At 34.6% G+C, this 22,018-nt stretch overlaps 1 protein-coding gene and 1 non-coding gene across 2 annotated transcripts; both read left to right on the plus strand.

The window, feature by feature from the left end:
- The first annotated feature begins 2,915 nt into the window (after positions 1-2,915).
- On the plus strand, positions 2,916-3,022 carry LOC133298372 (small nucleolar RNA R71). Its single transcript, XR_009749789.1, has one exon. It is a non-coding gene; the product is annotated as a small nucleolar RNA R71 (small nucleolar RNA).
- Positions 3,023-20,614: 17,592 nt separating this feature from the next.
- LOC133298364 (glutaredoxin-C9-like) lies at positions 20,615-21,153 on the plus strand. Its single transcript, XM_061497633.1, has one exon. The coding sequence runs from the start codon at positions 20,615-20,617 to the stop codon at positions 21,029-21,031; it is 417 nt and encodes a 138-aa protein (XP_061353617.1). The 3' UTR covers positions 21,032-21,153.
- The last annotated feature ends 865 nt before the right edge of the window (positions 21,154-22,018 follow it).

The raw sequence follows: 22,018 nt of genomic DNA on the forward strand, positions 1-22,018 counted from the left end.
GTGGGAGAATTCTTTATGGTTGAGAGAGAATGGTTGAGAGAGAATAGGGTTTTAGAGAGGGAGGAGTGTGATGAGTGTGTAGGGGAAAATTTGGGGTTTATTTAAAAATCTGATTTGCTGAGGCGCGCTTAAGCGCGGTTTTGTGCGCTTAAGCGCCCTACCCGAGTCAGGCTTTGGGTGGGTTGGGCCGCGCTAAAGCGGTCCTCTTGCGCGCTTAAGCGCGGAGAGGCAGAAGTGATTGGCCTCCTTTCTCTGGGTTTCGCGCTTAAGCCTCCTCATCTCGCGCTTAAGCGCGGAGGGGCCGAAGCAAATGGTGTTTTTCTTCAATTAGCGCGCTTAACCCTCCATTTGAGGGCTTAAGCGCGCCCAGGGACTGGATTTTGAAGCTCGAGGAGCGCGCTTAAGCCTCCTCTCCTGCGCTTAAGCGCGGAAAGGCAGTGGCAAATGGCCTATGTAGCGCGCTTAAGCTTCCCCTTGGGGGCTTAAGCGCGAGCTATGAATGGGTTCTTTCTAATCGTGGAGCGCGCTTAAGCCTCCTCTCCTGCGCTTAAGCGCGGAGAGGCAGAACCAAATGGCCTCTTTTCTTGTTTAGCGCGCTTAAGCTTCCCCTTGGGGCTTAAGCGCGCTAAGGCCGAGGGAAATTTTTGATTTATGAGGCTTAAGCCTCCCCTTGGAGTTTAAACCCTTTATACTTAGAAAAATTCCCTACAAATAAAACATATAATTGTAATAAAATTCACGTACCTGAGCATGCTTTATTCCCACTTAGACCTGCACGTTCATCTCAACAAAAATTGATCATCCACCTCAATGTTTTTATTTTTTATGGCTAAGAACTAAATTTTTAAACTTACCTAAACTAAAAACTGAAATTGAAAATAAACTAATAAATTTAAAATACTGGAAGCTTAAATACTGGGTTGCCTCCCATAAGCGCTTGTTTTACGTCACGAGCTTGACGTACCTCCTTTACGTTTCTGCAAGAGCAACGGTAGCCTTTCCTCTGTCAATTTCTCCTCCCATAGTACTCTTGTGCATATGAGTGAGATGCAGTAGGCTCAATAGCTTTGAATTTGGTGTTTACGTGCTTTCCCTTGCTCCTGAGATTCTCCATCTTAACCTTTGGCTTACTTTCTTGAGAAGAATTCTCTTTGTGCTCTTCTTCTCCTTTCTTCTCACTAATATAGTAGACTTGATCTTCCGCTTGAGTTATAGGTGAGGGGACTTCTTTATCAAAGAACTTGAAAATTGCTTGCTCCCCGTCTACCCGTAAGATCAACTCGCCTTTCGGTACATCAATCAGCGCTCCTGAGGTTGCCAAGAAAGGTCTTCCGAAGATCATAGGAATAGTAGAATTTTCCTCTATATCAAGGATGAAAAAATCAACAGGAATGATGAATTTGTCAACCTTTACCAGTATGTCCTCAATGATTCCATAAGCTTGTTTTGTAGAGCGGTCAGCCAATTGAACTATTGTCTTGGTTGGCCTTACTTCAGTAATCCCCAGTTTCTTCATCATAAATAGTGGCATCACGTTGATGCTGGCACCGAGATCACATAGAACATTTTTAACTTCCATATTGCCTATGTTGCATGGAATGCTGAATCTTCCTGGATCTTTAAGCTTTGGAGGTAACTTTTTCTGGATAATGGCACTGCATTCCTCTGTCAGCGTCACCGTCTCACATTCTTGTAGCTTACGCTTTCGTGATAGAAGATCTTTCATGAACTTTGCGTAATTGGGCATGTTCTCCAAGGCTTCAGTAAACGGGATATTGATTTGCAGCTTCTTGAAAATGTCAAGGAACTTGGAATACTGCTGCTTTTTGATTTCCTCTCTGAACCTCTGCGGATATGGAATCTTTGCATAAGGTGAGAGCTCCAATGGCTTTTCTTGCCTTTCTTGAGCTTTCTTTTTCTCCCATTTGAACTCTTTCTTTTCAGGAACAGTTTTCTCTGCAGCAAATTCTTTGGCAACTTCCTTTTCTTTTTCCTTTTCAGTTGCAAGTTCATCATCTTTCTTTTTCTCAACTGAAGGCTTTACCACAGGTTCAATAGCTTTCTCACTCATAGTAGTAATCGCATTGCAGTGTTCCCTACTTGGATTTGGAATAGTGTTACCTGGAAAAGTTCCTTGAACTCTTTCAGTGAACTGCTTTAATAGCTGGCCAATCTGAGTTTCAAGATTCCGGATAGAAGCTTCTTGATTCCGGAATGAGGCCCTTGTCTCTTGCATAAAGGTTGAAGTGTCCTCTCTGAAAGCATTGGTACTTTGAACGTAGTCTGATGTGGTCTTGGATAGTTGTGCAAAGGCCTTCTCCCACTCTGATTGTTGTGGAGGTTGCTGTGGTACTGGCATAGGAGGATTCAGCTGATGGTTCGAACTGTAACTAAATCCTGGGTGTTGATTTTGATTTTTATTTCTCCACCCTTGATTCTGATTATTGCCGTATTGGTTCCTCCCTGGATTATATGGAGCTTTTTGATCATGCCAAATTCCATTAACATCTGCAGTTTCGGGTGCCTTGCAGTCATCAGTAGCATGAGCACCTGCACATATATCACAAACAATAGAAGAAGTATTAACAGAAGCTACTGGAGTATTAACAGAAGAAACTTGAAAATCAGAAAATTGCTTTGTGAGAGCATCTAGTTGTTGTTGTTGTTTCTTATTAAACTGTAGAATCTGATCATTCTGGGCCAGGATGGCATCATAGCCATCAAGCTTCATAATCCTCGCTCTTCTCTGTGGTACGGGAGCATTATCATACTCCTGAGAGGCTAAAGACTCTAATAATTCCAAGGCTTCCTCTGGAGTTTTTGTTTTCAAGGACCCTCCTGATGCAGCATTCACCAATGTTCTTGTGTTGGGCTTCATCCCTTGGAAGAAAGTTCTCGCTTGTTCCCAGGCTTCAATGCCATGTTGAGGACACTTCCTAAGCAGTCCTTTGAATCTTTCCCATGCTTCATATAGAGATTCACTTTCTTTTTGTTCAAAAGAAGTGATATCCGCCTTGAGCTTTGCCATTTTCGAAGATGAGAAAAATTTGTCCAAAAATTTGGTTGCCAAGTCGTCCCAGTGAGTGATGCTTCCTTGAGGTAACGATTGCAACCATCCTCTTGCTTCGTCTTTAAGTGAACATGGGAACAATCTGAGCAAAATAGCATCCTGAGACACCCCATTCATCTTCAAAGTATCACAATATAGCAAGAAGTTTTCCAGATGGATGTAAGGGTCTTCCGTGCTTCCTCCGGCAAATTGGTCTTTCTGAATTAATTGTAAAAGTGCCGGCTTGAGTTCGAAGTTGTTAGCATCCACGTTTGGTCTAACAATACTCGCCGTCTGTGGAACTCGAGCAGGAGTCATGTAATCTCCCAACGTTCTCGGAGGTGGTGGAGGTGCATTGTTGTCTCCCATTGCTTCTTCTCTTGGTTCTGTTGAGCTTGAAGCTTCTTTCTCTTGCTGTCTTCTTTCTTTAGCAAGTTTTCTGTTTCTTTTTGCTGTTTTCTCTATCTCCGGGTCGAATTGCAAGGAATCGGTGTCAACGGTACCTCGCATAAACCAGAAAAATAGATTATATAAAATAAGAAAATAAAACTGAATTTAAATAACAGAAAATTAAATAACAGAAAATAAGGTCCAATCTAAAGAATTAATAGCTACTATTAATGTTGAAATAGTAATCCCCGGCAACGGCGCCAAAAACTTGTTGCTACTCACGGCAAGTGCACCGATCGTACAAGTAATATATGATTAAGTAAGAGATCGTTCCCACGAGGATTACGGTTCAAGCACTAATTCACTATCGCAAACTTAGTTGGACAATCGAAAGTGTATTTGGAAACAGGATTTGAATTGCAAAATTAAAATATTAAATATTAAGCTAATTACTTGCAAGAATTAAAGACAAGAAATTAAAGATGTGATTTAACTAATAAAATAAAAACGTAGCTAGGGGTTCGATTTCATTTAATCTCCTTATTACGTTTGAATTCCTTCTTAATATTAATTGTCCTTAGTATCAATCTAATCAATTCTTTCGCATGTTATTAGAGCTCAATCCCTTGTTACTCTAAAACCTTTACAATATTGGAAGAACCCTAGTTCCCCGGTTATTCCCCAAGCATGCAAGCATTAAATTCAAGAATCTTAAAGATTACGCAAACCCTATGTCTATCCCTAGAATCATAACGTTTACGATGAAGTTATCAGACATGGATCACACACCAACATTCCTATTGTCATGCATTCACCGATGATCATTACATAAGATTCAAGCCTATATAAAGCATTAAAAACAGATAACTTCATTCATGATATAAAGGAAAATTAACACAGCGAATTGTTCAAAACATAATAAATCGACTAAAATCCATCTAACCCTAACTACTTAAAGAACTAGCCGGACAAGGAAAAATCAAGAACAAAAGAGAATAGAAAAGCTCCCCCAAACTCCATAGGTGATTGGTGGATCTTCAATATCTCCAGTGAACACTTGACGTTGATCCGTCTCCGCCGCTCACGAACATGAATCTGATGTTCCTCCGCGTTCCTTCAGCCTCCGAGCACCCAAGAGTTGTTTAGCAATGTAAAAGTTATGTATTTCTTGTCCCCAATGGCGCTTTTATTGGCCAAGAGTTCGTATCCTAGTAGAAAACTCGAATGGGCCTAAGTTGGATCTGTCTGGGCGCTTAAGCCTGTTGTAGCGCGCTTAAGCGCCCTAAGACAGTGAATTCTGACTCGCGTTGCGCGCTAAAGCGCTCTGGAGGGAGCTTAAGCGCGCTCCTCGCGATAAATTTTTCTTCTTGTGGCGCGCTTAAGCCCTGAGTTGGGGGCTTAAGCGCCCAGAGGCAGTAGCTATTTGCGTTTTTAGGGAGCTTAAGCTTCTGAATGGGGGCTTAAGCTCCCACTTCTAACAACTTGATAAGATCTTCAATCTTATTGTTTTTTATCTTCTTCTATCATCTCTTGATCTCATCTTTTCTAGTTGTGATCTCTATTTATCCAATCTTCATCTTTGACTCCTTTTGTCAACAAATCCCTAAAAAATAGCAAAGATGACTAAATTCTTTTAGGTTGATTTTCTACTCTGAGTAAAGATACGCCCGATTTTTATTTGCACATATAGGACAAATACTGCAATACCGCGTTTTTTTTGTTCCTACTTCTTTCTTTTTCTGAATTTTGTATTTCATATTTTCTTCCAAATATATGACAGATAATAAAAGTAGTAATCATAGACATATTACCAATTGGTTTTTTTTTAAACAGAGCCTAGGTGCTTCATTTGATTGGTTTAACCAAACCAACCATAAATTATTTTAAATTTATATAATAAACATAATATATATAATAATAATCTGGATACCCCCCCCAAAAAAAAAAATAAAAAAATCGATCTAATTACACTTCTGAATGGGGGCTTAAGCTCCCACTTCTAACAACTTGATAAGATCTTCAATCTTATTGTTTTTTATCTTCTTCTATCATCTCTTGATCTCATCTTTTCTAGTTGTGATCTCTATTTATCCAATCTTCATCTTTGACTCCTTTTGTCAACAAATCCCTAAAAAATAGCAAAGATGATTCCATTAACAAAAATTCAGATAATGCTCATGATTATTATATTAAACCCTAGTTTTTGACTTATTTAACTTGATATTTTATATTAATTTAGTCTATAAAATAAGATAAACTAAAGGTTTATCAGTTGCCTATAAATAGGCTCAGAATTACAAATTACAAATAAATTTGAATTGGTTATAATCTGTAACCAACTCGTAAAATTGCAACTCCTAATAAAACGCAATCAGCTCCTATTAAATACAAAACACAATCAACTCCTATTACATACAAAACATAATCAACTCCTATTAAATACAAAACACAATCATCTTCTATGAAATACAAAATGCAATCAACTCCTATTACATTAAATTCAAAATATGTAACAACAATATAACCTCCAATACTCCCCCTCAAGTTGGAGCATGTAAGGATGAAATGCCCAACTTCGAAAGGAAACCATGGAAGACCGAGTGTCCAACAGCCTTTGTGAACAAATCTGCCAATTGAGACTGAGAACGAACATACGCTATAGCAATATGACCCACAAAAATATGATCCCGAACAAAATGATAGTCAAGCTCAATGTGTTTAGTTCGCTCGTGAAACACTGGATTAGCAGCAATGTGAAGTGCTGCTTGATTATCATATAGAAGATCCATAAGACCAAAATGATTTACTCCAAGATTCAAGAGAAATCCTTTAAGCCAAATCAACTCTGAAGTAACCGCAGCCATGGCCCTGTATTCGGCCTCTGTTGAAGAACGAGCTACGATGACTTGTTTCTTTGTTCTCCAAGATACAAGAGAGCGACCAAGCATGAAAAAATAACCTGTAACAGACCGCCGTGTAAGGGGACATGATGACCAATTTGTATCACAATAACCATGTAACTTTAAATCAGTAATAGAAGGCAGCAAAACACCTTGCTCGAGACTCCTTTTTATGTAACACAGAACACGAGTAACTGCATGAAAGTGAGACACATGAATTGCATAGCTCAAATCAGGCCTGGTGTTGGTCAAGTATATAAGTTTACCAATAAGCCGTCGATAACGTTCTGGTTGGTCAAATAAGGGTCCATCATCAAGAGCTAACCTACGATTTTTTTCCATGGGAGTAACTGCTGGTTTGCTCCCACTCAAGCCTGCCTCGGCGAGAATGCTTAATGCGTACTTTCGTTGACACAAGAAAATACCCTCTTGACTCCGGGCAACCTCTATTCCTAGAAAATACTTTAGTGGGCCTAGATCCTTGATCTTGAAGCAAGTGTTAAGATAATTTTTCACCTGCATACAAGTTGTGGTATTGTTGCTAAGAATACATCACCACGAGAAAAGGAAAACAATGTATAATCAACCTTGGATTGTTCAAATCCATATTCGAGCAAGGAAGAACGGAGCTTAGAAAACCAATTTCGCGATGATTGCTTCAAACCATATAACAACTTCTGAAGACGGCACACCTGATGAGAAGAGCCAGTGGATGGCCGAAAACCTGGAGGAAAGCACATATAGACTTCTTCCTCCAAATCTCCATTTAAAAATGCATTGTGTACATCTAACTGATGCACCTCCCATTTCTTCGCAGATGCAACAACAAGCAACGTTCGCACATTAACCATTTTGGCAACGGGTGCAAACGTTTCACCATAATCTTCTCCTTCAACCTATCTATTTCCTGCAATAACAAGACGAGCCTTGTATCGCTCAATCGAACCATCTGCATTATATTTTATTTTAAAAATCCATTTACTGGGCAGGGCTTGGTTTCCTCAAGTGCTGAGATCGCCATTTAATAGGTGTTGATTGCGTTTTGGTATATTCGCAACTGAATATCGCTCTTTTAGGTCTTCCCAAAGTTCCTTTGCCAAGTCAAAATATTGAATGTAAGGTTGCAACTACGGATCAATTGTAAATTGGATCTAGCTATTAAGCATCAAATTGCGTTGTGTCCAAGCAAAAGAATCATCGGCTTCACTTTCTGGAGGTTCTTTCACATCACCACTGATAAATCCAAGTTTGTTTTTGGCTTTGAGGGCGTTTTTCATGGCCTTAGCTCACGCATCATAATTTGTTTCTCCCTTCAGCACCATGTTGGTCAATAGAATAACTAGTCCATCTGCATTGCTCAGATAGAAGGCTGATCGCTGGTCAGAAATTGCCAGCTTCTTTGCGGTACTGGTCCCTTGAGGGCTTGTGTCGGACATGGCTTCGCTCCTCACTTAGAGTTGTTAGCGGAAGTCTAGCTCTGATACCAAGACAAAAGTTGTTATCTATACTCTTGCTCATTTCATTGAAATGTTGCCCATAAATAGGTTCGGAATTACAAATTACAAATAAATTTAAATTGGCGACAATCTATAATCAACTCATAAAATTGCAACTCTTAATAAAACGCAATCAGCTCCTATTAAATATAAAACACAATTAACTACTATTAAATACAAAACACAATCAATTCTTATTAAACACAAAACGCAATCAGCTCCTATTAAGTACAAAACACAATCAACTTCTATTACATTAAATTCAAAATTCAAAATATGTAATAGCAATATAACCTCCAATACTCAGCTACATCCATATGACTAATTCATACCATTTTTTATTTTGAAATTCTTTCACTTCGACTTTTTCATGCTATCAAAAATATTGATATTTTCTTCTAATCGTTTCGTTTTTTTTTAATAAAATAATTCTAATCAATTTGGATTGTGTGGCAACTTTTTTTTTTTGAGTTAATTCAACCATAATTATCTTTTTGAAGTGAGTTGACTCCCCTTCGTATCCCACAAACTTCGATTCTTTGAGTCGACTATGAGACTAATTCGAAATGTGGGATGGGTTAGTGATGAAGATATTTAAACTTCTCCCAAAAAATTTTTGAGTCCAATAGTCAAAAGGTTTTTCATGAAGATGACGTTTCAAAACTCTCAAAAAGAACTGAGTCAGATGTGTGAATCCTTGTCAAAACCGTACAAAGAAAAAGATACAGAAAAAGAAAAAGGCATGTAATTTCGGTGTAACAAAGTTGTGAAACGGATTGATTAGTATCTCTCGCATGCAAAGAGCACAGAAAGGGTCATTGAGCTGCGGGTAGGTAGGTCTCAACAGCTCACAAAGAGAAAGTGTGTAATATTCATACACAAGCTATTGGATAGCACAATTATATAAATAGCAGCAACTTTAGACTAAATAGATTAGACCTTGTTTCTTGTTTACTTGTTACCTCAACTTTTCGTTGGGTTGTGAGTGTGATATTCTTGTGACTTTCTTCGTGGTATTCTCCAGGCAAACTTGTGGAAATATTGTTAATTTTTTTTATTTGGATAAACTACAAGTATTCTTCACTTGAGGCAATCTTGTTCGGGAGTCCATGATTAAAGCTTTAAATCCCTTCTAAAGATGGTAATAAGAAATATCGAACACATATTCTCACCTCACCTGTTCAACTCTCATGGAAATATTGCAATCTTGTCTTGGGTCGACCAACCAAAACACCATTAAAATTGCATCATATTCTTGTACAGATTTAAGTACACTTAATGGGTTTAATCGGTATTAACTTTTAGTGTACAAGAATTTTATACAAATACTTATTAATATCTTGTCATATTATTATTTATTTTCATTTAAAATTTTCTCATTTATCAAAAAAAGTAATCAATACTAATATTGTCAAAATATTAGACGGTGTTAATATATAACTTCTTTCCATTCAAAACGTTTGCAATATCCTAATAAGTTTTGACACATTATTAATACACTGATAAGCATAACATATAAAAAAAAAATCACTCCCCATTAAATCCGACTAGCGAGTGTGGGATGAATAAGCATAACATATATTTAGTAAAAATTACTAATGTGTCAATATTTTTTTGGGAAAACTTCAAAAGTTTCTCTATAAGTTTCCTCTAGAATTACCTACCCCTCCCCAAAATTTTGAATCATTTACACTCTTACTTAAAGTTTCTTTATCACTTACCCCCTAACTTAACTTTCCATCCAAAAATAAAGTTAATTTTTTTCAAAAATACCTTAACTACCCTTAAAATAAAACAAAAAAAAAAATAACATAGAGGAACCCTTGATGTCCAGTGGCTACTTGTGTCGCCTTGTCTTCATCTGATTGTCGTAGCCTTCTTCTTTAACAATGTAGAGGAAGAGAGAGCGTGCAAAGCACAACACTACACAACTCCAAAATAGGAGGAAGAGAAAAATTTATAAGCGTTGTTGTGTTGGATTTCGTAGATTTAGTTGTGTATCTCTCTTTGTATGAAGCTGATGGTTCTGTGATTTCTGTCCTTTGTATTTATGTGTTTGATGACTCTTTTGCCTTCTTTCCCTCTAAACATCAACTCTCACACAACATAACTCACCCTTTATGGTGAATTGAATTTTTTTCGTGGTCAACGCTTATTTTGGATTTTGGATATTTTGTGTGTGTGTGTTGAATCAATGGTTATTTTCAAGTTGGAATTTTCGAGGTTACTCTTGTTAAATTATTGTTTTTTGATATATTTTATTTGTGTCACTTTTTTGTGATTTTTTCTTGGTGCCCTTTGATGGATATGACGATTCAATTTGAAATTTTTTATCTCGAGTTTGTTTTACTCATGTGAAGGTCAGATTTATTTATTTTTCCTTTCGTTTTTTTCGTGTAGCTCCTTTATATGGTTCTTTTTGTTGCTCCTCCATATTGTTGAGTCTGTGGTTTGAGTAGAAAATAAAAAGGTGGGGATTGAATGGTTACACCTAAGAAAGGTTTGGATATTGTTTGGTTGTTTCAAGACTGAATTTTTGGTAGCTGGATGTTGGTTCCAACTAGAATTATTTAATGGTTACACTAAGAGTTTGGAAATTGTGTAGGATGTAAATCTCTTATACAAACACCCACAAAGTTAGAAGGGTTTGAATATTGTTTGGCTATTTTAAGACTGAATTTTTGGTAGCTGGATGTTGATTCCAACTAGAATTATTAAATGGTTACACCTAAGAAGGGTTTGGATATTGTGTAGGTTGGAAATCTTTTATACAAACACGAACAACCTTAGATTCTTCTCTCTTTTTTAAGGGTAGTTTTGGTATTTTTTTTAAAAATTAACTCTGTGAACTTTAGTTTTGGATGAAAAATCAAGTTAGAAAGGTGAGTGATAAAGAAACTTTAAGTACTGGTATAAATGATTAAAAATTTCGAGAATGGCGTAAGTGATTTTGAGAAAACTTACAAGGAGATTTTTGAAGTTTTCCCATATTTTAATAACTTAATACAATAAAATAGATACATTAAATTTGTACAAAATTTTCTCATAAATTTTTAAAGTCAAAGTAAACTCCTAGCTAGCCTTTTTTTTCTGCTTTTTCACAAAGAAAACCTTCCATTTGAAATTGTAAAAATCAAATAGTTTCCCTCACTCTTTGTTTCTCCACCATTTCTTTCTTTCTTTCCCTTGACTCTGATCTTCTATTTTTCTTCTTTTATGTTAGGCTAAAATACAAGAAAACCCCCTTTAACCATTGATTAATTTAAAAAGGGCTATACAACTATTATGTTACAAGAAAAACACTATTTAGGCTTGCTAAGACAGAAAAATAGAGAGAAAAAGTCAAATGAGGAGGGAGGAAATTTTTTGCAGACCCCACATCTTTATTGTTTGTGCAGCAAACCAATTTTTCTTCCTGTTGCATGATAGATACACATCCCTTTTAAAAAAACTTCTCATATAATTCAAAACTCACCAAGACCCTGTCACGACCCAATTCCGGGTTTATGACTGATAAGTGTCAAAAACACTATGTTTTTAATGTCAAATATAATTCAAATAATAATTAATATGATTAAAAATATGGTGTTAATTAATAAAATCTTAAAATGCCAACAAATAGATAAGATTCTAATCTTTATTGTTGTTTCAAGTTGTTTCACACTAGAGAAACAAACCATTGATATGATGTGATCTGATAAGAAGGCAGTTGACACCGGTTGAAGATAAATCAAAAATCAAGAAAATAAAGATTAATAAAGATTAATTCTTCCTCACTTTGCTGCTCGCTTCAGCGAGAAGCTCACATTGTTGCTCGCTTCAGCGAGAAAAGGAAAATTGCTCGCTGAGCAGCTCGCCTCAGCGAGCTGGCCCAAAACTAAAAGCCCAATTTTAAGTCTTTAAATCGACGCGACGAAGCATTCATAATACACATTCAGAAGACGGAAGAAAGGCAAACTCAGAGACAAAGGCAGAAGCGGAGGGGAAATTCTGAAGCGGGATTCCAGAGGAGGAGAAGGACATTGAAGTTTCATCACTGGTCATCAACCAAGTTTTATCATGAACTCTCTTTATTTTTCATCATCTTTTTATTCTGAATTTATGAACATGTTAGGCTAAGTTAATTTATGTAGTTAGGATTATGGATCCGATGCGAATCCTATTTATGGTTTAATTTAGTTTCTTTGATAAATTATTTCAGTATTTGTGTTTTACCTTGCATTAATTTCTATATCCTTGTATGAATTGATCACTCTTATAGGGATTTGAGGGTTATGGCTCGCAATAGACATATTGGAGTTTTAATCCTGACAGGAGTAAAATACCAATTATTGCATGATCTAGACATAAGCTTGCTTGAGTTGTAGACTTTATAATTCATTGTGCCTAATGCTTATTCTAAGAGGGATTACTAAGACATTAGAATTCTAATTAGAGTAAAGGGTTAAAGTCACTAAGACATTAGGATATAACCAACTAATTTTTAGAAGATAAATTGTCTGAAATATCTGAGATAATTTAATATTGAAATTAATTTAAATTACTCTAGGAGGATCTGAGGTGAAATAATTGCTAACTGCAGCTTTTGTTTTTGATATTCTAAATTTAATTCTCAATTATTGCGTTCTTGAATATTCTTGATTTTTATTGTAATTAATTTTTGTTTTATTTTAATTTAAAAATTATTCTCAACAACCAAATCGAATTATCCAAATTAAAGGGAATAGTTATAATAGTACTTGGTGCATTAATCCTTGTGGGACGATATTCTCATTCGCTACTTTATTACTTGAAACGATCGGTATACTTGCCGTAATCGCAACAAGTTTTTGGCGCCGTTTCCGGGGATTAATTACGCCAATATTATTCATAACTTTCGATCTTTGAGATTGGATTTTACTTTTTATTTTTTTATTTCTCTTGTTTATGCGCGGTAGAGTAGATCTTGAATCTCTACAATTTGATCCGGAAATAGAGAAAATTGCGAAAAAGAATAGAAAACTCACTAAACAAAGAAAGCAAGAAAAATCATCGAGTTCACAGCCCAGAGCAGAACTCGAGATGGCTGAAAATAATCAGCCATATCACGAAGAGGAGTTGATGGAGTCAATCCTCACTCCTTGTTTTACAAGGCCGAATTCGAGTATCGTGAGCTCAGTGATCGCGGCTAACAACTTTGAAATTAAGCCGGCGTTAGTCACACTGATTGAGCAATCTCAATTTGCGGGAGAGCACACAGAAGATCCTCATGAGTTTCTAGACAGATTTCTTATGATCTGTGATACTGTCAAGAAAAATAGAGTATCAGATAATGTGTTGCGACTACGATTGTTCCCGTTTGCTGTAACAGATGAAGCACTCAGATGGCTGGAACGAAAACCAGCAAATAGCATCAGCACTTGGGAAGATCTAGCTGCAAAATTCTTAGCCCAATTCTTCCCGATGACAAAGTATAATCGACTGGTTAATGAAATAACCAATTTCATTCAATCTGAAGAAGAAACTCTATCTGCAACCTGGAAATGATTCAAGGAGCTTATGAGAAAGTGTCCTCAGTACGAGTTGCAACTCAGACAAAAAGTTCGGATATTCTTCAACGGGATGACACCAGCTTCAGGGATGGTTGTTATTGGTGCAGTTGGAGGATCTATCAGACAAAAGACACCCACTCAGACTCTAGAATTGATTGAGTCTATGGCAAGGATGGAGAATGAGAATATAGCAGCTCAGCCAAAGAGAGGAGTCTTCCAATTAGAAGGTAATGATTCCATGCTGGCTGAGTAGAAGCTCCTCTCACAGCAAATTTCTATTCTGAATAGCAAGTTTGAAAAGCTTCAGACTTCTATAGCTCAAGTTAAATCAGTATCCTGCGAATACTGTAAAGGGGAAAATGAGACTAATGAGTGCAACGTACTCATAGGAGCAGATCTGATCCAAGTCAATGGGATCTGGTATGATCAGAGGCCTCAGCAGAATCCTCAAAGAAATCAAAATAATGTTGCGAGGAATACTTTTAACCCCACGTGGAAGAATCGTGGAGGTTTGGATTATAAGTCAAATCAATATTTACAACCTCTACCAATTCCACAGAATCAATCGTCTGAGTTAGAAAGAGCATTGTTGCAGTTGACAAAGACCACTGATACATTCATGAAAAAGACAAGGTCTCATCACAAGAATCAAGATGCATCCATCAGAAATTGGAGAGTCAAATTGGCCAACTTTCAAGACAACTAGCTGAGAGAAGTCAAGGAACATTCCCCAGTGATACCATAATCAACTCAAAGAAGCACTGCAATGCCATCACCACCAGGAATGAGGAGCTAGAAAAAGAAGAAGTCGAAGTTTCTACAAGCAAGGATGAACAAGTTCAAAAGAATAAAGAAGAAGCAAATGAGCAACCTCCTACAGTTCAAAAGAAGCAATGAGATTTCTCTCGCTTTGAGAAACCTCCTTATCCCATGAAGCTCAAGCAACATGCACAAAGGAAGCAATTGTCTAAATTTTTAGATATTTTTAAGAAATTGCAAATTAACATACCTTTTGCAGAAACTCTGAGCAAATGCCTTTGTATGCCAAGTTCCTGAAGGAGACATTATCTAAGAAGTAGAAGCTCACAGAGGATGAACCTGTTACACTAACAGAGGAGTGCAGTGCAATCATACAAAAAATTTGCCTCCAAAGTTGAAGGATCCAAAGAGCTTTAGTATTCCATGCACCATTGGCAAGACAACTATAGAGAAAGTTTTACGCGATCTTGGTGCCAGCATTAATGTGATGCCATTAACCTTAATGAAGAAGCTGAGAATTAATGAAGTGAAGCCAACTAGGATGAATGTTCAACTGGCTGACCGCTCAACAAAGAAAGCACATGGTATTGTGGAAGATGTGCTCATCAAGGTAGACAAATTTTTAATTCCTGTTGATTTTGTTATTCTTGACATTGATGAAAATGCCAGTGTGCCTATGATCTTCGTGAGGTCATTCTTAGCAACCTCAGGAGCACTAATCGATGTACCTAATGGTTAGTTGATAATGTGTGTGGATGGAGAGCAAACAACATTCAAGGTACTTACAAATGAAGCTCCTCCATTGCCTGCATCTCAACCTAAAGATCAAGTCAATTACATTATGGAGAAAAAGGTTAAGGAAGAGAACAAGAAGAAAATCCATCAGCGACATGAAGAATGTAAGCCAAAGGTAAAGATGGAAAAGTCCAAGAGCAAGGAAAAACATGTGAAAACTAAGTTTAAAGTTCCTGAGAACCCTCATCCTTATCCACATGCACAAGAGTATAACCATGGCATGGAACAAATTATGAGCAAGGGTATGGTGTCATCACTGAGCCCGAGCTACCAGCCATCATGATCACATAGAGTATGTCAAGCTAATAACGTTAAACAAGCGCTTGTTGGGAGGCAACCCAACGGATTTATGCTTTTAATTTATTTTCCTGCATTTAGTTTTGTTTATTTTATTTTATCTTAGTTTTAAGTTTTTATCCATGGGGATGTATATTTGATGAATTTCTTGTGCTGCTACTTGTTATTATTACGTGCTCCTTATTTCTGATATGTAGTCCATTGCTGAGGACAGCAAAATTCTAAATCTGGGAATGAGAGAGCACTGCATATACAATAGCAGAGTCAGATTTCCCTATAAGGATGAGTAGAGCTTCAAAAAAATTTCAGATAAACAGGGAACCCTCTTTTAAACTTTCCTCTTAATCTTAATTTTTTTTTCTCTTCTTTATTTGATTTACTGATAATAATTAGATTATGCCAATGGAGAATTAGTCAGTAAAATTTATCTATGATGTGATGACTTAGGATATATCTTATCTTTTATGAATAAGCATTGATTGAGTTAGTCTAAGAGTCAGCAGGAATAATAAAATTTCAGTATGAGTGATTGAGAAAGAGCATAATTTACTGAATTGCATACCTATAGCGTGAGGTTTTGAGCCCAAACAAAAAATTATTTTCGATGTGCACTTCACAGTTGAAAATACTTCTAGAAATTGCTTTTTTCTCCTAGAAGTAGTTGTTTACATGCATGTTTGAAATGATTGAGACTTTTTTATTGTTTTAGCTACTTAGCCAAAAAGCCAACCATTGTGATATCCTTTGTTTAGCCCTTTGAGCCGAGGCCTTTTCTTTTCTTAATACCTGTTATTTTAATTAGCCACTCCACATACACATCTACCTTAAATAGGAGTGGATTGTAAAAAAATTATTGTAGTGTGTAAACATGATTACTTCATCATGTAATTCTAAGTGGTGAAAAAGGAGGTTAGGAGAGTTGAGCAAAAGTAAAGGTTGGAAAAATGGTGAAAAATAAAAATAGTCATTGCTTATATGCAAATAAAAGCGTTGAAAAAGGAAAATGAAAAAGAAAAGTATTGTGGGTTGAAAAAGAAAAAGCAAAGAAAAATAAAATAAAATAATAAAAGTGCTGAAAAAGAAAAAAGAGGAAAAAAGGAGAAAAAAGATTATCTGTTAATTGTTTACACTTTACTATGATCTCTCTATGTTCCAATGCTTTAACTAGCTCTCTCTTATTTATTCTTCCTTTAGCCAAGCCCCATTACAACCCGAATAAAGACCTCTTGATCTTTTATGCATGTTAATTAACCGTAGAGAGTGAGAATATGACCAAGCTTATGGAAGTATTGATACAGTGAAAGGTTGAGTGAAACACTTACCCTTAGACAGATGAGTGACGAGTGATTTAATATTTCTAGTGTGTTAAAATTCAGTTGTGTGCTCGATTAATAGATCTCATGCTTTAATTTTATAACTTGTTTGCTTTTGATACTGCTTAGTTATATGTTTATTCTTGAACTCTTTTATTTTCTACTAAGTCTGATCATTATTGGATTGATGTACTGTCTGAGTATCACATTAAGCATAATTTTTGAACTTTTTCATATATCCCATATTCTTAATTTAATTCATTACTGAGGACAACAATGAGTAAATCTGGGAATGTTTAATAAATGTTAAAAACACTATGTTTTTAATGTCAAATATAATTCAAATAATAATTAATATGATTAAAAATATGGTGTTAATTAATAAAATCTTAAAATGCCAACAAATAGATAAGATTCTAATCTTTATTGTTGTTTGAGGTTGTTTCACACTAGAAAAACAAACCACTGATATGATCTGATCTGATGACAAGGAAGTTGACACCGATTGAAGATAAATCAAAAATCAAGAAAATAAAGAATTCATAAAAATTAATTCTTCCTCGCTTTGCTGCTCGCTTCAACAAGAAAGTGAGTGAGAAGCTCGCTCTATAGCTCGCTTCAGCGAGCACGGCAGCGAGAAAAGGAAAATTGCTTGCTGAGCAGCTCGCTGTAGCGAGCTAGCCCAAAACTAAAAGCCCAATTTTTTTTTTTTTGATAACATAAAAGCCCAATTTTAAGTCTTTAAATAGACGCGATGAAGCATTCATAATACACATTCAGAAGACGGAAGAAAGGCAAACTCGGAGACGAAGGCAGAAGCGGAGGAGAAATTCTGAAGAGGGATTCCAGAGGAGGAGAAGGAGATTGAAGTTTCATAACTAATCATCAACTAAGTTTTATCATGAACTCTCTTTATTTTTCATCATCTTTTTATTCTGAATTTATGAACATGTTAGGCTAAGTTGATTTATGTAGATAGGATTATGGATCCGATGTGAATCCTATTTATGGTTTAATTTAGTTTTTTAATAAATTATTTCAGTATTTGTGTTTTACCTTGCATTAATTTCTATATCCTTGTATGAATTGATCACTCTTATAGGAATTTGAGGGTTATGGCTCGCAATAGACATATTAGAGTTTTAATCGTGACAGGAGTAAAATACCAATTATTGCATAATCTAGACATAAGCTTGCTTGAGTTGTAGACTTTATAATTCATTGTGCCTAATGCTTATTCTAAGAGGAATTACTAAGATATTAGGATTCTAATTAGAGTAAAGGGTTAAAGTCACTAAGACATTAGGATTTAACCAACTAATTTTTAGAAGATAAATTGTCTGAAATATCTGAGATAATTTAATATTGAAATTAATTTAAATTACTCTAGGAGGATCTGATGTGAAATAATTGCTAACTGCAGCTGTTGTTTTTGATATTCTAAATTTAATTCTCAATTATTGCGTTCTTGAATATTCTTGATTTTTATTGCAATTAATTTTTGTTTTATTTTAATTCAAAAATTATTCTCAACAACCAAATCAAATTATCCAATTAAAGGGAATAATTATAATAATACGTGGCACATTAATTCTCGTGGACGATATTCTTATTCACTACTTTATTACTTGAAACGATCTGTATACTTGTCGTAATCCCAACAATGATGGCACACAATTACACTTAATATTGTCGTTAATTAGCCTGACAAGCCTAATTTCCAACGAAAAATGTTTTATATTTATTAATATTTTATAATTAACCTGCTTGTAGAAATAAGGAAGCAACTGTAAAAAATAAACCTATAAGTATTCTAGAAAATAAAGTAAAATATGAACCTTGCCCACACAAAACAATGTGTCAGGTTCACCGTCGATAAGTAAACAAACTCCCAAGATCAAATCGAAAGGGTAGAATTAGAAGCTAATTCTATAATTATATATACCTACAAAAATATAATTAAGATGGGGTTAGTTCTAATGCAACTCAATAAGTAAACAATAAGATCTATATAACAAGCGAACCTGACAACATATTTAATTAATATTTACTCAAATAAAAATTATAAAAAAATGCCAAATCAATTTAAATATGTAACAGAAATTAATATATTATCTAAATAATATACTAATGAAATCAAGTGATAAATTTGAAAAACAACCTTCAACCAAACCAATTTATATAACTTTAAAATCCACACTTTATTATAATAATATACGTATTCGGGTGGGGTTGTACAGAACTACAACACATGTCTTATATATAAATAAGACATGTTATATAAACATCTACATTTATTTTTATTAGTATAATTAAATTTTAATACTAATTTTTTTTTATACATTAATACTATAAATTTATTACTATGTTAGTTGTTTAAAAGATAAGTTTAATGACTTTAGGGGAGTTAGTCTCCCAAGATTGTGTCCAGTATAGGACTTTTTTTTTATGTTTCTTTAGTTTTCATTGTATTTCTAAAAAATAGATAAGTTTAATATTAAAATATTTCTATTAATTTAAACTATTTTTCACTATATTTATAAATTAAAAAATTAAATTTAAAATATTCTATAAATTAGGTATTACAAAAAAGGATAGTATTCAAAAGGTATTTGAGGTACATTATTTCTTGTGTTTCGTTTAATAGATAAGTTTAATATTAAAATATTTCTATTAATTCAAACTATTTTTCACTATATTTATAAGTTAAAAAATTAAATTTCTTTAAATTAGGTATTACAAAAAAGGATAGTATTCAAAAGGTATTTATTGAGGTACATTATTTCTTGTTTTTCCTTAAACGATCTTAAAAATTATGTATTACAAAAGTATATATATATATATATATATATATATATATATATATATATATATATATACATATACTAAAAAAGAAATAGTAATGGATTTTAAAATTAGTAAGACTTTTTAATTTGTTTATGTTGCAGAGTATAATGTGATTATTTTTCCTAATTAGTTATAAATTATTTTTCATAGTAGAATAAATTTATTAGTATATTAGTTATTTCACAGTATGTTTATTGTTTCCTATTAATTAAGAACATTTTCACTGTCTTTATAACTTAACAAAATTAAAATTTAAATATTCTAAAAAGAAAGTATTATAAAAGGATAATATTTAAAAGGAATTTATGCAGGTACATTATTTTATTATTTTTCCTTTAAAATTATGTCTAACAGAAGTTGTCTAGATATATACTAAAAAATAGAGAGTTAATACCGATTTATCATCATACCTTTTTTATTATTTAAGTTATAACCTTAAATTGGTAAAAACAAATTAACAAAATAATTATTAAACATAATAAAATATATTTTATTCCTTCCATAAGAGCAATTAAAATTTATCAATTTATAACTAATTAGGGAAAATAATGACATACTTTATTACATGGAACTATCAAAATTATTTTTAATTTAATTATGCAATATTAACTATTTCTTTATTCTTTAGTATTTATAATAAAGATAAAGATAAAGAAATGAATGATTTAGTTACATATAAAAAGTATATTGGTAAAGTAACAAAATTTTATTCATTTAAAGAGTGATTTAGTTACATATGAATTATATATTTTTTATAATTCAAAATATTTAAAAACTTTGTTATTTATAATATTATAACATGAACAACAATTATTTAAATTGTAAAGAAAAATTTAATATAAAAAATCTAATTTTTACATGAAATCAGTTCAAATCTAATTTTTTAAAAATTAAAATAAAGAAACCACACCAATTAAAAAAAAATAAAATTTGTTTACCAAAAAAAAAATAAAATAAAATAAAATTTAAAGCACACACGCGGGTTATTATCTCCATTCAAACGAATAAAAGCTCCCACGAGAGTCATCATACGTGGAATGCAGCTTCTTTGAATGTGTTAATCGCCCGTAACGCGAATCACGTCACTACAAGTTCCGTGACGTACGAGATTGCGTAACAGCCGTTGACGTTAGAGTCTTCGCATTTTATTTTATTTTTTACACACAGCTCCCAATTCCACTCTCAAGAGCCACCCTCTCCTCTCTCTCTCTCTCTCTCATCATTCACCAATACCACCATGCACCAAACTATTCCTTATGCCACCACCACCGTGCCCGGTGGCGCCGCCGTCGCCGGTGGAAGCGGTGAGCCCAATGGCGTGGACCCAGCTAACGTGATCAGAATGGTTTCGGAGAATGCAGTGATGGTAATTGGGAGGCGTGGCTGCTGCATGTGCCACGTGGTGCAGAGGTTGTTACAGGGGCTAGGAGTCAACCCTCCTGTGTACGAGGTTGACGAGGGCGATGAGGCTGTCGTAACCTCCGAGCTGTCCAGGAAGATTGTCAGCTTCGGCGGAGATGGCGGCGGAACGGTGCAGTTTCCGGCGGTGTTCGTTGGTGGGAAGTGGTTTGGAGGGTTGGAAAGAGTCATGGCCACCCATATCTCGGGTGAATTGGTTCCTATCCTAAAAGATGCTGGAGCCTTGTGGCTTTGACTATACCCACTTCTCAAATTTCAACATGTTGCTCTTTTTTTATTTTATATTTTTTTTTTGGTACAGAACATGTTGCTCTTTTATTTGTTTTTTTTTTTTTTTTTTTTCTATTTTGAATATATTTGTGGATCTCTTGGGAAAAAAATTATATGCTGCTAGGCATGAAGAGAGATTTTGTACTTTCTGATGGAATTGATAAAGAGGAGTACATTTGTATTCGCAGAATTGGAAAACTTTGAAGTGATATCAGTGTTAAAAAAAATAGACTCGGTCATCAATTCGGCTCAAATCAAAGATCATGGGTTCAATTGGGAGGTTAAGAGGTCACTTCGTTGACCCGATTGTATATATCAAAAAAATTAAAATTATATTTTATATGAAAAATTCAAAAAAATCAAACCACCAATCATTAAATATTCAAAATATACTTAACATAATTAAATCAATATTATACGAGCTAATCAAAATATCAAACTATTAAAGTATAAAACACATATTTCAATAGAGTTAATTGAAAGTTATATCATCAAACTCAGACCCTCTTTGTCCTCCTATACACCAATAACAGTATGTGAAATGAGATCTCTTACCTAAGAGAGAACAACGGAGGAGAGGCGACGGCGCGATAAATCAATGTTGGGAATAAAAGAACCAACATGGCAAAGGAGAGGGAGAGAGAAGATCGAAAATGATATAAGGAACCACTACTACGACATAGGAGATAACCAGATCATGAAAACTGGATCTGGGTCTAGAAGAAAAGATTGAAAGAAAAGAAGAAGAATGATTCAGATTTCAGACCTAGTTCTAAATCTAGGTAGCATCAATTTTTAATTTTTAATTTTTTTTAGAGACCAAATGACTTCTTTTAGTATGTAATTTATTTAAAAAAAAAAAATACAGTGACCCTCTCTATATGCGGAGGCCACCCCCAATGAGCTAAGGCTACACCACCAACTGTAGCAAGTGGATCTGACACCATGTCTA

The sequence above is a fragment of the Gastrolobium bilobum genome, unplaced genomic scaffold (genome assembly GCF_033153095.1).
Source record: "Gastrolobium bilobum isolate Gb01-03AN ecotype WA unplaced genomic scaffold, APGP_CSIRO_Gbil_v1 utg47035, whole genome shotgun sequence".
Taxonomy (NCBI): Eukaryota; Viridiplantae; Streptophyta; class Magnoliopsida; order Fabales; family Fabaceae; genus Gastrolobium; species Gastrolobium bilobum.

What these genes read in the sequence shown, in the direction of transcription:
- LOC133298364 (XM_061497633.1), top strand. Translation starts at nt 20,615, where the DNA reads ATGCACCAAACTATTCCTTATGCCACCACCACCGTGCCCGGTGGCGCC.